This window comes from Rhagoletis pomonella, unplaced genomic scaffold (genome assembly GCF_013731165.1).
Source record: "Rhagoletis pomonella isolate Grant_MI unplaced genomic scaffold, Rhpom_1.0 Rhpom_scaffold_00008, whole genome shotgun sequence".
In the NCBI taxonomy this organism is placed as follows: domain Eukaryota; kingdom Metazoa; phylum Arthropoda; class Insecta; order Diptera; family Tephritidae; genus Rhagoletis; species Rhagoletis pomonella.
Genome location: NW_023458562.1, coordinates 46343211 through 46358823, shown reverse-complemented (window position 1 = coordinate 46358823; position 15613 = coordinate 46343211). Strand labels below are relative to the sequence as shown.

The following is a 15613-nucleotide window of genomic DNA, read 5'->3' as shown; positions in this document are numbered from 1 at the left end:
GTAGCATCCTTGTAAACATCGGAGAGATACAGGAAGAAACTGTTGCTGAGCGTAAACATGACTTGAATGTTGCCAATCAGTGGGAATGGTTTTATAAAGGGAATGTTGTGCCGCTTCCAGTAGCCATAAGTGTAACGACACCAGACGTATACGATCGCCAAAAGAGCCGCCAAGAGGCCAATAGTTTCTGTAGAAAGCATTTTATGCACTGCTTTCGAAAAGGAAAAGGAAGCGAGAGAGAAAATATATTCTTGAGCTGAATAACAATTAAATAAGTATTGGAATTTGATTAATAAATTGAAAAGTATCTAATAGTCTAGTCAAATTGACATTGAGGTGCTAAATTAGTTCACCGTCGATGCAAAAATACCCATTCGAAATGGCCTGAATCGCATATTAAAATGATTAAAAAGAGATGGGTGCAGAAAATATCGAAAAAATAAAACATATATGTCTAGATATGAGACATTCTTTCACAATTTGGTGTCACACTTTCGATTGGCTTCAGATTTTTTTCGAGGAATAATCCATCCATCGTTTTTATTAATTAAAAATTTTGTAAAGTATTGGAACATTGAACGAACGCTGCTTAACCTATACAGTGTTTTAGTCTAGAAGTCAAAGTTCAAAAGGGGCATATTATATTTCAAAAAAAGTAATTTTGCTCCCATGAAGCGATTTCTTAGAGGCTCGTATATAAGGCCGGCTGCACTGAGCAATTGCTCACTTAGAACGCTGGCGGGTAGAGCGCTCAAATTTTGAGTTTCCCACCAATCGAGAGGATTTTCAGCGAGATGAGCTCGTTTTTCTTTAAGATAGGCCTTCAATTAAGCTTTAACTTAACATTTTTTGGTGACGGTGTAATCCATTTTCTTTAATTTAAAAATTTTTCGAACACCCTTTATATAGGAAAAATGCATTAAATCGAAAACTTGTAATATCGCTAAAAATTCTAAATTAAAAGTTTGTTGTTGCGAAAACCTGCAAAATCTAAACATATAAAAATGGTGTGAAAAATGTATCAATTGTATCAATTGAGAACGGCTGGGCGGATTTCGCTCAAATTTTTTTCGCCGTAGGAAACACGGTAAATATTGGCTTATTTTGGGATCAATTTTAAGCCTTTAAAGTGCTCTAGTAACTTATTATTTGCAGATATAACTTTCATTTTCGAGATTTAGGTTCTTTGGAGCAATAGAAATATTATAGTGTACAAATTTTATATAAATTCAACAAATTTTGAGCATTTTCGGGCGAAAAATTGTTTAAAAAATTAGCAAATTTTTTGTATTACCAATATGCTCGCCAACTTCTCGAATGATTTGGGTTTTGTTTACTTTAATCAAAAGTTCAATTTTTTTCTTTTCGTTTGGTATATGGGAAGCTGTGATGAAATTGATGGTACAATTGTACTTTTTTGGTACATTTTGAATCTCAGAAGTACATTGGTACTACATCGACCTTTTTGATACAATTTTGTCAAAATACGGCACTGCGGCAAATTCTGCCGAATTGCTTGAACATGTGAATGTTTGTGAATGAAAACATACTCATCTTTTTCCATTTAATACAAGACGTTGTGTTTATTAAAAACTAAAGACTTGCTAAAATCAATAAACAGCTGCTGTAATAATGTAAACTACTACTTTTGAAGGGAGATGGCCGAAAAATAGTGAGAACTGGTTCCCCCTGCATTAGATTTCAACTAAATTGCAGCTTTTGGACATAAACTATTAATTAAAAAGAAATATTTAGAATATATATAGAAGTCAGGTCAGGGGAGTACCTTGACCTTGAGCAATTTGTCAAGTGTTCCCTGCATTGTAGGGGTAATACACTCGAGAGCAAACAATCCGAAGCCTCCATATTGCGGCTACCTCTGCTAGGGAAACGCTACAGTGATCCGGAGTTCTGAACTTTAGGTTGATGGAGAATTTTTTCTTTTTACATTTTTGAATGAAAACAAAAATTTCATCAGATGTTCGGATCCCTGATGGGAATTATTCGTAATCGTACAGTTTCATAAGTAAAAACACTATCAGCTGATTGCCAAAGAATGCCTACAGCTGAGATCCCCTGTTTCTTGGCATTTGCTCTTATCTTTTACAATTTCTTTCATTTCTATTACAATTTCTTTTATTTATATTACAATTTATTCAAAATACACTAACCCACTGAACCAAAAACCACCAATACACTAACCACAAACACAACTACAGCCTGCCAGAAAAAACGGTAAGAAGAATAGTTACTTTACTTATGGAACTGTACGATGGTATTGGTTGATATTTTCTAAGTGCATATGATTATTTTATTCAAATATATATGGGCATAAATGATTTTCCATACAAAATCACTTCGTCATCATTTTGCGAACACGTGCTTGCGCCGGAAATGCGAGAAGTAGACAAAATGTATACGTGTGTATTAGGGTGCCCATACTAGTGTGTATGTAGGTATTTCGGCTTTTGAGTAACAGATGGCGCAATATATATAATCTAATCGCAGCGTATGTATGTACTAAATACATACATATATACGTACATATGTTGATTGCAGTTCATGAGGATGTGTTTTTCTTTTATGGCGTTTTCGTTTCTACAAAAATTGTTGCCTTCTCATTGCTCTCTTCTTGGTACAAACGAAGACGTCATTAGTAATCTATGTACATATGTAGTACATATGTATGTATGGATGTATATATCGATGGCTGAGTGGAAGATCGACCTATCTCGGCCGCCAGTTCGAAAACGCTCTATCTCAAAAAAACTTTTCAAGAACGCCCTATTTCAGAATTTAATTGAAAAACACCCTATCTCAAAATTCGGTTCAAGAACGCCCTATCTCACTTCAAAATGTATTGAAAATATGCTGATATAGGGCGTTTTTGGAAACAATTCTGAAATAGGGCGTTCTTGAAAAGTTTTTTGAGATAGAGCGTCTTGGAACTGACTGCCGAGATAGGTCGATCTTCCACTCAGCCATCGATATGTAAATACATATGAATGCATAATACGCGAAAACTTTTATCGTCATATCAGATCTGTACTGTTCATTCGATTTTACAAAATGAGTTATCAAATTACAGGGCTTGGCCTGTAGACGTGCAATAACTTTTTATTATACAAAAATGTTGCCACCTGATAAAAAAATTCAATTCAATTTTTTTTTTAAGTTAAATCAATTATTACACTATGAGTATCGATCGAAATGGAAAAGGCTTTATTTCTTAATTATATGTTAACTGTTTCAAAAAGCTAGTGCGACTTAAATAAAGGTAGAAAATTGAAATGTATATCCTGCAATTGATGTCAGACGAAAGAGGTTGTGGTTTGAAAATATTTTTCAGAGGGTTATAAAGGTTATAAAGCTAGATTCAATATAAGAAATATATGTTACATAAACTACTTCAATCTGAATATAAAGCAAAATTGTTTGGCAGAAACTTTATTTCCAAACTGCATGTAAGAGGGTTGCCACCTGCGTTTATAATTAAGTTCATTTGAATTACGAGTAGTAGATAATTTAAATATGCATCACAGTGCAAGTATCAGACGAAGAAAGTTTACCGCGGTTTTGGTTTAAAACTAATTTGAACAGGATAGCCATCTGTTTGAAAAATCGAATTGGCGTCAAATAAAGTACTATTGAGAAATACTCTTATTTACGAGTTATAGCTTTCACCTTCGTACTATGGAGGAACGCTATCAAAGCCTCTGAAACGAACACTTGATGGCTGACTATTGTTGGAGCATTCAGAACAGCTCTCTGGATGCAACTTCTGCAGCGTAGTTTTCTAAAAGAAAGTTTTTTTTTAACTTAGGATCTTAATAAAATTAGATTAATTACACTCAGTGTTGGCAAAATGCTAATCTGATTAACGATTAAAAATTAACGATTAAAATGTTAATCGGGATTGACGATTAAGATTAATTAATCGTAATCAAATGTATGATTAATGATTAAATAATGATTTTTTTTGTTTTTCCGAATTTGGAAACAAACAACAGTTGTAGTAATTATTTTGTGTTTTACGCTTATAAAAAGCACATAAAATAAAAAAAAAAATATGATTATTGTTATTAGTAATACATAAACTCGGAACTTTTATAACCCAGCGTACATGTGCAGAGGGATATTAAAACCTAGTTTGTAAAACGTATGTATAGATCTTAATGAAAATGCACACCAAATTTCTTAGATTGATGAAGAAAACCGACTTAGCCATACTCGATTAACTGGCTTTGTGTGCACAGGAAAATTCCAGCATATAGTAATTAATCACCAAACCTACTTAATCAAATTAAGAGTTAATGATTAAAAATTAATTTTTTTAATCGCGGTTATGATTAACTGTTTAATCGGATTAAAATTAATCGTGATTAACTGTGATCGGATTGAATTTAATCGAATTAACTAATTGATTAAAAAATCAATCGATTAGTGCCAACACTGATTACACTACCGGAAAAAAAAGTATTGGCACAGAGAATTTTTTACAATATATGCAACAATTTTTACTTCAATTTCTTTTCGCTAATTTTTTATAAAAATATGGTTCATACTTCAACAAAAAATTAAATTCCTAAACGTAGTGCAAAACTCAGGAAAATTCAATAAAGTTGCAGGAAAATTTTCCTCTTTTTAATCAGTTTTTTATATTTTTTTTGAGTATGCAGTTTTGTAGCCCAATAAAGTGGAAGCTTGAAGTAGCTAGAACTTACCGTTGATTTTTGGCACGCAGTTTCTTCCATATAAAAAAAAAATCGAAAATACTTTGTATGGAACACCATGTATAACCAAAGAACGAAGATAACAAGAAGGAACAACTCGTTATAATTGTGGCGAAAGTGTGCAACAGGGGCGTGCCTTCTCTTCTCATCCAATCAAAAAACGCACCAGGGCAAAAGAGAAGGCACGCCCCTGTTGCGCACTTTCGCCACAATTTTAAGGAGTTGCCCCTTCTTGTTATCTACGTTCTTTGCTATAACTAGAGCTGACACAGAAAATTCAATCACAAATTTAAAATCGTCATTAAAAGTTAGGCTAGTATCATGTAACATAACCTAATCATCAGAAATGCTGTTGTGAGGTGTTATCAAATGAATTGTTCAAAAACTCTTCAATCCAAGTTTTTTTCAAAAGCGAACCACGATGTTGATTTTTATTATGAGGGTTTTAGTAACCTTCCCATATAGGGCGGAGGGCCTCGCACAAGAATAAACATGGCTCATAAATTAATTACATATACACGTCTCACAACTCATTATTTTTTGACACGCCCCGAATAAGGCCATGTTAAAAAAGTGCAACCGGTTCCCTTGGAGTACCTACATATCAGACTACTTTATACTTAAAACCAAGGTCGGAAAATAATCATTATTTGTTAACTTTTAACCAAAATCAAGGTGTTGTAAGCGTCGTAAAACAATTTTAACTAAACTCACATATTTGTATTCGTACGTTCTACTATAATGTATATTTATTTTTATTTTTTGAGTTTAACCAATAAAAATCAAAAATAATAATTAATATCTGATTTTTATTTTTCCCTTAAAAATAATAATTTATATTCATTTTTATTTTTTCACTTAAGAGTAATGATTATTCAAAAAACTCAAAAGCTATACTAAGGTATAGCCGACATATTATTTTATAGCGACACTCTAATAAAAAGAATAAGTCCCAAAATTTCCAGGTCAAAATTTCTGTTGCTTGCGTCTATATGGTTTCTTAAGTTTTATAAGTAATCATTGATTCTAAGTGAAAAAATAAAACTCAATAATAATTTTTATATCTGACCGAAAAAAATAAAAATCATAATATAATCATTATTTCAGATCGAAAAAATAAAAATCAAATAATAATTATTCCCGTTGAGCGAAAAAGTAAAAATTATTTTACTTCTAATGATTACCGTCCCTGCTTAAAACCCTTAGTGAGTAAAAATAAATGATAACGAACTAAGTTTTTATCAATTTGATAACAATTTAATGTTATACTCAACACTTGTTTGCACTTATCTTATCAATTTAATCAATTACCATGACTTTTAAAAAGCCATAAGCGTTAGAAAATTTATAATTATTTATTCCAAAGCCTGCCTATCTTGAAAATTAATTATTTTATCAAAATATTAACTTATTTATAAGTATGAATATACTTAGTATGTGTGATGGTAAGGTATATCTATGGCCTGATAACAAATAATAGTTGCGTTCCCTAACTCGCAAGAAGTTGCAAGAATTTACCAGAAAGCGTTCCCGTACTCGGTTCTCTGGCTTCTTTTGCCTTTTGACAGTTTTACAGGTTTTATCCAGAAAATTTGAGAAACGCAACTAATTTTCTTTCGTTCGAATTAGGGATGTTTCGAATGTCATATTTTTCACATTCGAATGCGAATGCGAATTTTAGGAATAACATTAAAAACGGTATAATCAACTTAAGCCATTCTTTTTATTACTTAAAAATTTTGTAAATCATTAGAACATTGAACGAGTGCTTAACCTATAAAGTATTTAAATCTAGTAGTCAAAGTTCAAAAGGGGTGTAGTATATGTATTTCAAAAAAAAAGTAATTTTGCTGCCTTTTCTCCCATGTGCCGATTTCTTAGAGGCTTGTATATAAGGCCGGCTGCACTGAACAATTGCTCACTTGGAAGGCTGGCGGGTGGAGCTCTCAAATATTTGCGGACCAGATCTGTTAATTTGTCGTATTTTAGTTTATTTTTCCACCAATAAAGAGGATTTTCACCGAAATGAGCTCGCTTTTCTTTAAGATATGCCTTTAATTGGGCTTTAATTTCACATTTTTTAATGGCTCCAGGTTGTACATCCAAGCCTTCGCTTTCGCTGGAGGAATCTAAAATTATTTCTAGGGTGCTTATAAGACTTTTAGCAGTACTTGTTGAGGTCCCATCAAATGTTGCTTTATATACCACTTAACCGTTTAGCGCCTGAAGCTAAACGCCGGTTATAGGCCGCACCCTGATTAGACCGACTTAGAACCATTTCAACAATATTAGAATGGACTCGCGGCCCATGTACACATTCGCATTCGCAAAATATTCGTATCATTCGATGCGAATGCGAATGTCGAATGCGAATGCGTAAAATGATGCGAATCATTCGCATAACGAATGCGAATGCAAATATTCGCACCATCCCTGCTTCGAATATACACCATGGTATCTACAGGTAGTAGGTAAACGCTGTGGCAGGGAACAATCGCTTTGAATTGCAGTGCCGAAGACGAGCAAAGCAACATCCAATCGTCAAATGTCTTGCGCAATTGGAAGAAGTCTATAATGTAGGTGTGAAAACTTCGCAAATGCCTACCACTGGTCTTAAGCATACTCTATAATGATAATATTTTTTGGAAGAAATAGTTACAGTGTCAATACCTGACTGTTCGGATCCAAGCGTTATTGTAAGTAAGTATACACCAGGTCAACTAATGAAATAAGGTCGAGGCGAATAAAAAACAGCTTAGATAGAGAGCGATTCATAGCGGTGTAGTTTCAAAAGGAACCAGGCTCGAGAATTTCAGCGGGGCTTTTATGAGCTTTTGAAAGATTGTGCTAATTGAGGGATTGTGCTAATGGACCCGGATTCCCCCGCTGTCGGGATTATGCTGAAACACTTCGTTGCTACCAACATTACGGATGAGTTTAGTAAAGCATTATTGGCGTAGAACTTGGCAAGCTTTGGCGATTCATAGGGCAGCTAACGTGTTAAGCGCATTCTGGTTTGGTGCCCTAGGGAGGAGAGCATTGGTGGAATAGTATTTGAATACTTGCAATGCCTTTGCTTTACTGAGATAAATATTTTCTGCAGCAACTGGAGGTTGATTAAGGCCTAGGAATCTCAGCTCTTCCTTCTTACTGCGCTCATTAGTGAGGAATCTAATAGATTTTTGATTCAGGAATGAACTAAGTTATGGTATAGAGCAATTTTTAACACAAAAACATAAGGAGTATACTAAACTTTTTAAGAAATGTGCTAGATAAAAAGTAAATCAACCTTATCATGAGTTTCATTTTCCCTGAACCGGTTCACTTTTCGCTCTAGCTTTCCATGGTTTTACTATGGGCGGATGACAAATTTTCGGGTGAATTTTTTTTCAGGATAAGGCAGGATATTTTCTGAAGGGAAACATTTTATTTCTGAGAAATGAATGTGATTCGACAAAGCTGATTTTGTCATACATAACTGGTCACTCTATAAATTTGACACCCATTATCAAAACAAAAGCTTACAAATTTTGCATGAGCAAGTAACTCGAAAATTTCACTAGGGGTCACTTTAACTGGGAAAGTATCAGGCTTTTTTTTAAGATAACCTGCGGTCTAATATACCCTGGATCTTTCCTACTTTAAATCCCTTTCTACATTTATTTTTAATAAGTTTCACGTCCGAGAAATTCTTACAGCTGCACTATATTCCGCCAAATATCTACAAATATTTAAGAAAAAAAGTAACGAAATTACTTTATTCACTCATTTTATTATGTGATTTTCTTTTTAAATATCAAAGTTTTTATTCAACTGCAATTGTTTCTCAAAATAGTGGGCTAACGCAAAAATAACGGCCCTCAGAGGAGCAGAACGTGAGTGAAAAAACGGAGCAGGTTTTAAGGCAAGCAGAATAGAAAAGTAGGAGTACTCCGATAGGCGGTATGTTAAAAACAATATTCTGAATGAGCAATTCTGGCAACTGTCTTTCAACTCAAAACAGTCTTTCGTAAAAAAATTGTCAGTTCTGGCAACTACCTTGAAAGCTCTTTTCTGTCTTTTGAAGGGCTTACTGAGAGATCTGATAACGAGGAGGTCTTTCAGCAATAAAATTTCTACAAATTAAGTTAAGTAAAAAATATATATTTTTTTCTCTTTAAACGATAAAAACTAAAAACTAAAGTAAAATTAAATTTAAAAAAGATAAAAGCTAAATTAATAAAGCAAAAAATCAAATTAGTTTTTAAAAGTTAAATGAAATTTACAAAAAAAAAAAAATATTTTGCTTTTTAAAATAAAATCTTAAGATTGTAAGAAAATTTAATTAAAAAAATAAAATAAAAACAAGTAAGAAAGTCTAAGTTCGGGCGGAGCCGAACATTAAATACCCGGCGCAAGTATTAAATATATGTTTTCCACCTTTCCGAAAGCTACCGCTACATGATAAGCTGGCGTGTATAAATTTTAAGTAAACTAGCGTCCTTAAATATTGAAATTTCAAGCATTTCTGAAATTTACCGTTATATGAAAAGCGGCCGTAATTTTAGTCCGATTTCAACAATTTTCAATGGTTTACTTTTATGTGGCAAGCACAATAACCATACCGAGTTTGGTACAAATTGCTAGAACGGTTAGCGAGATACATATAAGTGATCATAAGTGGGCGGTGCCACGCCCATTTTCCAAAATTTTATCATAAACGTATTTCCTGGCAAAGAATTGTTGCAACCATCATTTTGAATAAATTAGCTTTAATATTTACTGGGCGTGGTTATTGTCCGATTTTAAAAATTTTCGGCCATTTGGTATGCTGTACCAGGGCCAACAACTGTGCCAAGTTTGGAATAAATTGATGCAGCGGTTACCAAGATATACACATGTAACCATAAGTGGGCGTGGCTACGCCCATTTTCAAAAAAATGTTAATATTCTTATTTTTCGTCTGAAATTTATTATAAATATCAATTTTGAGTGAATTATCTTCAGTAGTTAATAAAATATCGCAGTTTTCGTATTTCTGAAAATTACCGTTATATGGGAGGTAGGCGTGGTTATTGTCCGATTTGCACCATCCGTCCTACGCCCGAAAGAAGTACACGTACCAAGTTTCGTTAAGATATCTTAATTTTTACTCGAGTTATCGTGTGCACAGACGGACGGACAGACGGACGGACGGACAGACAGTCACCGCTTAATCGATTTCTCTTTTCATTCTGATCATTTATGTATACATTTGTCTATATCTATCTCGATTCGTTTTGCCTGTTACAAACAACCGTTATGTGAACAAAGTTATAATACCCTTGTGCACAAGTGCGCTCGGGTATAAAAATTAACAGTCGTTGCGCTGTTGCTTCAAATGCGAGTAGTTGTTGTAGTACGATTTAACCAATAAAAGTTATTCTAAATACATATAAAATTGTTGGATGTACAGTTTTTTCCTCGGTGCATATATTTTTTTGCAATGCGGACGTTTTTTTGTTTTTGTTTTTTTCGCTGACTCTATAGGTATTTCACTTTTTAATTACCCTTTTTAAAAAATATAAAAGGAGTAATTAAAGTGTGAGCATTTTTTATGAAAAATTGCATAATAATTTTTGGAGTTTTTGTTGTAGTATTAGCCATAATTTTATATAGAGTTATTTTCAAGAGGCCTCCCTGAGAAGTCCTATATTCGGAGGAGAAAGGTCATTTAATTCTTTGGTCTTTGCTCTCATTTTATTTTTTTTTGTACCACCTCTAAATTAAAATTTTTATAGATTTTCTGTGGAAAACCGTAGTTCAATATGCATCAATAGAGGAAAAATTCTCGAATTTTTTAATCGATTCACGGATCCAATCGGAACAAAAAAATCGAATTGGAAGCACTCCATTAATCGATGTTCGATTTAATCGATTTAAAAACGGCATCTATAATGTAACGAATTTATGACCCTAAAAGGACCTATTCACCGAGAAGAAAATCTTCCAATTTGGAAAAATTTGTATTCCAATTTTAAAGCTGTCGGTGGGCATTTGAAATTGTCCATGTAAATAATATGTAAAAAAAATTCATTAAAAATGTTATAACCGCTAATCACCTCAACCTTGAATAAAAATGTATGTGCTTACGGGCTATGAAAGTCGAAAAAAGCAGAAATACGCAGTTTAGGGCTTTATGATTGGAAATATTCATACTAAATGAAAAAAACGTACACTAAAATGATACAAAATGTTGATTATAAACTAGATTTGTCAGAGAAGAGAGAGTTTTAGTCCATTTATTTGTTTTATTGCAGTATTAAACATTAATATTATTTCTAATTATTAATCAAATTTAATTTATTGCAATTAGGCTTTTGTTCTTCGCCTTTCTTCAAAGTTGGATTACAATTTTATATAAACGCAATACCTCGTTCATCAATATCATCAACATATTTAAGACTCTTAACCTCTAATACAACCAACTTTAGGGTAATTTTAGAGAATTTAATGCCCTACAAGAATACACCTAGAAACTCTTTTTATCTGAAACGGTTCAATAGTTTTTAATTAAAACTTATTTACAAGGAAAATTTCAAATGCCCATCGACACCTTTCAAAATTGGAATCAAAATTTTTCACAGTAAATAGGTCCTTTCAAGGTCATGAATTGGTTAGGTTAGTTACCCTAATGTTCATACAAGTGGGCGGTGTCATTTCCAAAATTTTTTTTCAATGTATTTCTCGTAAAAGAGTTACTGCAAACATCAATTTTGAAAACATTCACTTCAGTGATTCTTGATTTATCGAAGATTTCATATTTCTCTAAATTACCGTTGTGTGAGTTTTAAGTGTGGTTATTGCCCAATTTTTTTTTTAATTCTCGGTGGTTTGGTATGTTTTACCACGACCAACAACTGTGCGGCCAACTTCCGTTATATGGGAAGTAGGCGTGGTTATTGTCCGATTTTGCTACTATAATTATTTAGTATTTAATTTTTTGAAGTAGGGAACCTTAGTTCGCGAAATAATCAGTCATAGATTTTCCAAACCTGCTTGTGGTATCGTCTCATATGTCACAATATGCACTCGCAGAGCGCAATACGATTTGCTGGAATGGACTTGAGTAATTTTAATTTACACTTGGGGTCGGACTTTGTCACCTTTGAATAAATCGTTAATATTAAATATGTTTTTAATCTCATCGGCATTAATTAGGTACATACTTTTAATTTAAGCTACATATTTATTTGTTTGATTAAATAAATATTGCTTCAAAAATTTAGAAAAAAACATCGGCAGTTTTGATATATACATATGCACCTACTCAAATATTCACATTGTTTTCCATGTTACATAAATATTTTTCGTTAAATTCGTATATGTAAGTATGTACCAGTGATCGGACTTCTACCACATTGTGGTAGATCTGCCACTTTTTTGAGCATTTACCACATCTACCACACAAGGTCTGAAATCTACCACATATTCGCGTTTTTGAATAGTTTTATTTTTGCTCGACATAATTTTCTTAATTTTAAGAGCAAAAATTGTCCAACACTAAACACTAACAACAGGCCGAATGGGAGGATAAAATAAACCGTAAAATAGTAAATATTCAATTTTTCGACAGGAAACATGGTTGTGTTAATATGTAAAATAAATGATTTATAAACAAGAATTAATAGCGAAAATGTTAAAAAACAGCGATTTTTGTGAAAGTATTAGAAAATTTCGGTACATCTAAAGATTCTGAGGCGTTGTTTACCTTTACTTGAGAATTGTCAAAATCAGCAAATCCCAAGTAGCGGTTTCTGGAACGTGCCACATTTGTCCGCTACATCGAGATGTGATAAAAAGAAAAACTGGCATCACTCCGCTAGGTTGCAGAAATCTTTCAAAATATGTTCGAAAAATATCTTGATATGAAAGGAACTGCTTTACACTCTCAAGGAAAAAAATTGCCAAAACTCAATGGAATTTTTAGCAACTTAAATCTTGCACTTTATTATACTAAACTAAATTTATTTTAGATTCTAATTAAAATGTTTGCAATTTAAGTGAAACATTGAGGAATATTTTTAATTTTTGTACAAAGTTTGATCCAAAACCAAAGATCTATCACATTTTTTTTGAAATCCACCACCACTGGTATGTACTAGAGGTATACGCACCCGAACGTCGCCGCCGCCGCCGCCGTTTTTTGTCATTCCTCACGCGCCGCCGCCGAGTTACGAAAATATCGGCGCGGCGGCGGCGTTCGGCGCCTAAGGAATTTTGTACAAAATTTTCATGATGTATGTGCATTGAAATACATCGTGTGAAGGAACTAAATACTACTAGTATAAAAACACAATTTTAAAACACAAATTTTTTTAAAGGAGTTGCTTTTGCATAATTTGGGCCAGTGGAAAATAATATGATCTCCTTTATTTTTACAATAAGAGCATAACTTTGAAAAAACATAGGTAACATATTTTTCGACGAAAGCGTTAATTACAGTTAAATTAGGGTCGAATACTGGTAATCTAACGATTTTTTCCCGCAGTAGACAATTCTTTTCAATACTACAACAACACTACTTTTTTATACACCTACTACAACAACAAGAAAGTTATAACACATCAAAAACTTTAACGCCAATGTCTAAAGAAGCAGTTTTAATAGAAGCGGCTTCTTTGCATCTAACTCCTCAATTCTTGGAGATAAAACAAAGAAAAGTTGATTTTTATATGTATTTTTTTTTTAATATTTTAAACAAACACATTTTTGCTAATATTTACATTCGTACGTTATTTTATTCTGGGGTCCCACATACGTATACAAGTACTAGGTGGCTGTGTGAAAATTACGTTAGCATTCCCTAGTGGTGGTCAAACCCCAGGAAGGTTTTGCTCCCTCGCATCGCAAGGTTTTCTACACAGGGTTATGGTAAACATTAGTATTATTTTTCATTACATTCGGTTCTCCTTGGAAAAATTTGGCGCTTCATATTTTAGGGGAAATGTTAACCATCTATAAGCAATTTTTTTTCAACAGTGGGTCTAATAGGCCCGTTCTGGTTCGAGTTGATGGGTTAAACTTTTGGAAAAAAGTAGACCAACCTTGTTTTCAATATGTAATCCGCAAAAAATCGTATGAACTCCGTAATTTAACATAACGGTTGATAAGATTATTGCAAAAATTTATTGAGAGCGACATAAATTACCCCAATAACTACACTTTTAATTTTTTTTCTATAAATTTAAATAGCATATACGGATCTGTAGAGAACATAGAGATCCATGTGATTATGTATGTATATACCTCAGACCTTCTTCTGTTCGCCCATCAATAAGCGCCAGACACTCAACATTTTAATTCAAGACAGAAGGAACAATATTTAAATTTAAAACTAATTCAATAATGAAATAAATAGAATTATAATAACAGAATAATTGGCACGGCGAATGCCTAACGCTGACGAGTTGAAATGATAAGATTAGTAGTCTCATGGATCTTTGAAATCTACCTTATGAGCAGTAGCGCCAGCGTTTCAAGACGCGCCGGTGTCGCCGCCCCCCGCCGAATATTTTTGAAGTTGACCACGCCACCGCCGCAAAGCCTGTCGGCGTAAACCTCTAGTATGTACATAAATATGTAAATCCAAGTTTAAAACTTTATACGAAATTTTGGAAAATTCTAAAAAATTTCAATATTTATCAAGATTTTAAAGTTTTTAACCAGAATTAAACAAAAAAAAATTTTCATTAGCGCAATAAAGCGCATGTTTCAAGCGGATAAGAATTGAGTTTTGATCATTTTTTTTGCTGACGGTGCTACTCATTTTGTTCTAAATTAAGCTACATGCATAAGTTCGAGAGGGAGTATTTTAGTCTCTAGTCTTCCTTTAATTTATTTTAAATTTAAATTTTGAGCGAGTTTCTCAGCCAAACACTAACATATGTGTAAGCACCAATCTAATATTATTATTTTAATTTAAATTTTTTTGTTTAACATATTCTAAATTATTTTATTTCATTTCATTTTTTAAGACACTTGAAAGCTTTAATAGGAGACGATTAAATTTTTATTTTTTCAATTGGTCTATTTTATATTTTCCGATTTGCCTAAATTTGCCCATTTCACAATTAACATATGTACTATTTGAATACATATAGTTTTTAATTTTTTTTATTAAGAAAGGTTTTTTTGCGAAAAACACGCATTAATTTCGTTTTGGAAAACATTTATGCGCATGCTCATAGGTTAAATACTACACATAATTTCGATTTTTAAATTGCTTAGGTAATGTTTGTATTAGTATGTATGTAAGTATATACCCGTTTGTTTATATATTTACAGCATAGTATTGCAGTTACCTTTAGCAAATTTTATTCAAAAATCGTTACGCATTCGTTTCCGTCTTTCCCAACTGCACTTCAACCGAAACACTAAACTCAATAGTCCCACAGGTTTGTGCTTATATTAGAACGTGTCTATATTTCTATACACTTGTGATCAGCTAATTAAGCCAGCAACATTTTGATGAATTTTGGCCATTTTTCTTTTGTTTATTTACAGGTCTGCGCGGCTAATAAAGAGTTTTTAACCGGTAAATAAAGTTCCTGTAAATTTTTAAACCCTTTTCGCATTTTGTGTACTCTTGTAATCGGTAAATTTTGTTACCATCGCATAAGCTACCCAGCAAAAAATCGGTAATTGCTTTTAGTGGTAACGTGTTCTAGAAGGCATAGCGTTATAATGCCTTCGAATTTTTTCGCTTCTTTTAGGCATTGTCGGTAATGCAAAGTAGAATGTCCTAAAATATTTTATTTATTTCGCTTCTTTGTTTCATATTGGGGAATGCAAATTAGAATGTCCTATAATATTTCTTTCTTAATTCGCTTCTTTGCTTCATTTCAAGGAATGCAAAGTAG

The 15613-nt window shown here is 32.8% G+C and overlaps 1 protein-coding gene across 1 annotated transcript in view; it reads right to left on the bottom strand.

Annotated features, from left to right (window-relative positions):
• LOC118745320 (cytochrome P450 6g1-like) overlaps window positions 1-15129 on the bottom strand; it is a 19441-nt gene extending 4312 nt beyond the window's left edge. Inside the window, exons 1-2 of the mRNA XM_036478845.1 lie at window positions 15056-15129; window positions 1-208 (exon numbers count right to left, since the gene is read on the bottom strand). Coding sequence (XP_036334738.1) covers window positions 1-200 — 200 coding nt within the window. The 5' untranslated portion in view covers window positions 201-208; window positions 15056-15129. The remainder of the gene's footprint in view (window positions 209-15055) is intronic.
• Between the last annotated feature and the right edge of the window lie 484 nt (window positions 15130-15613).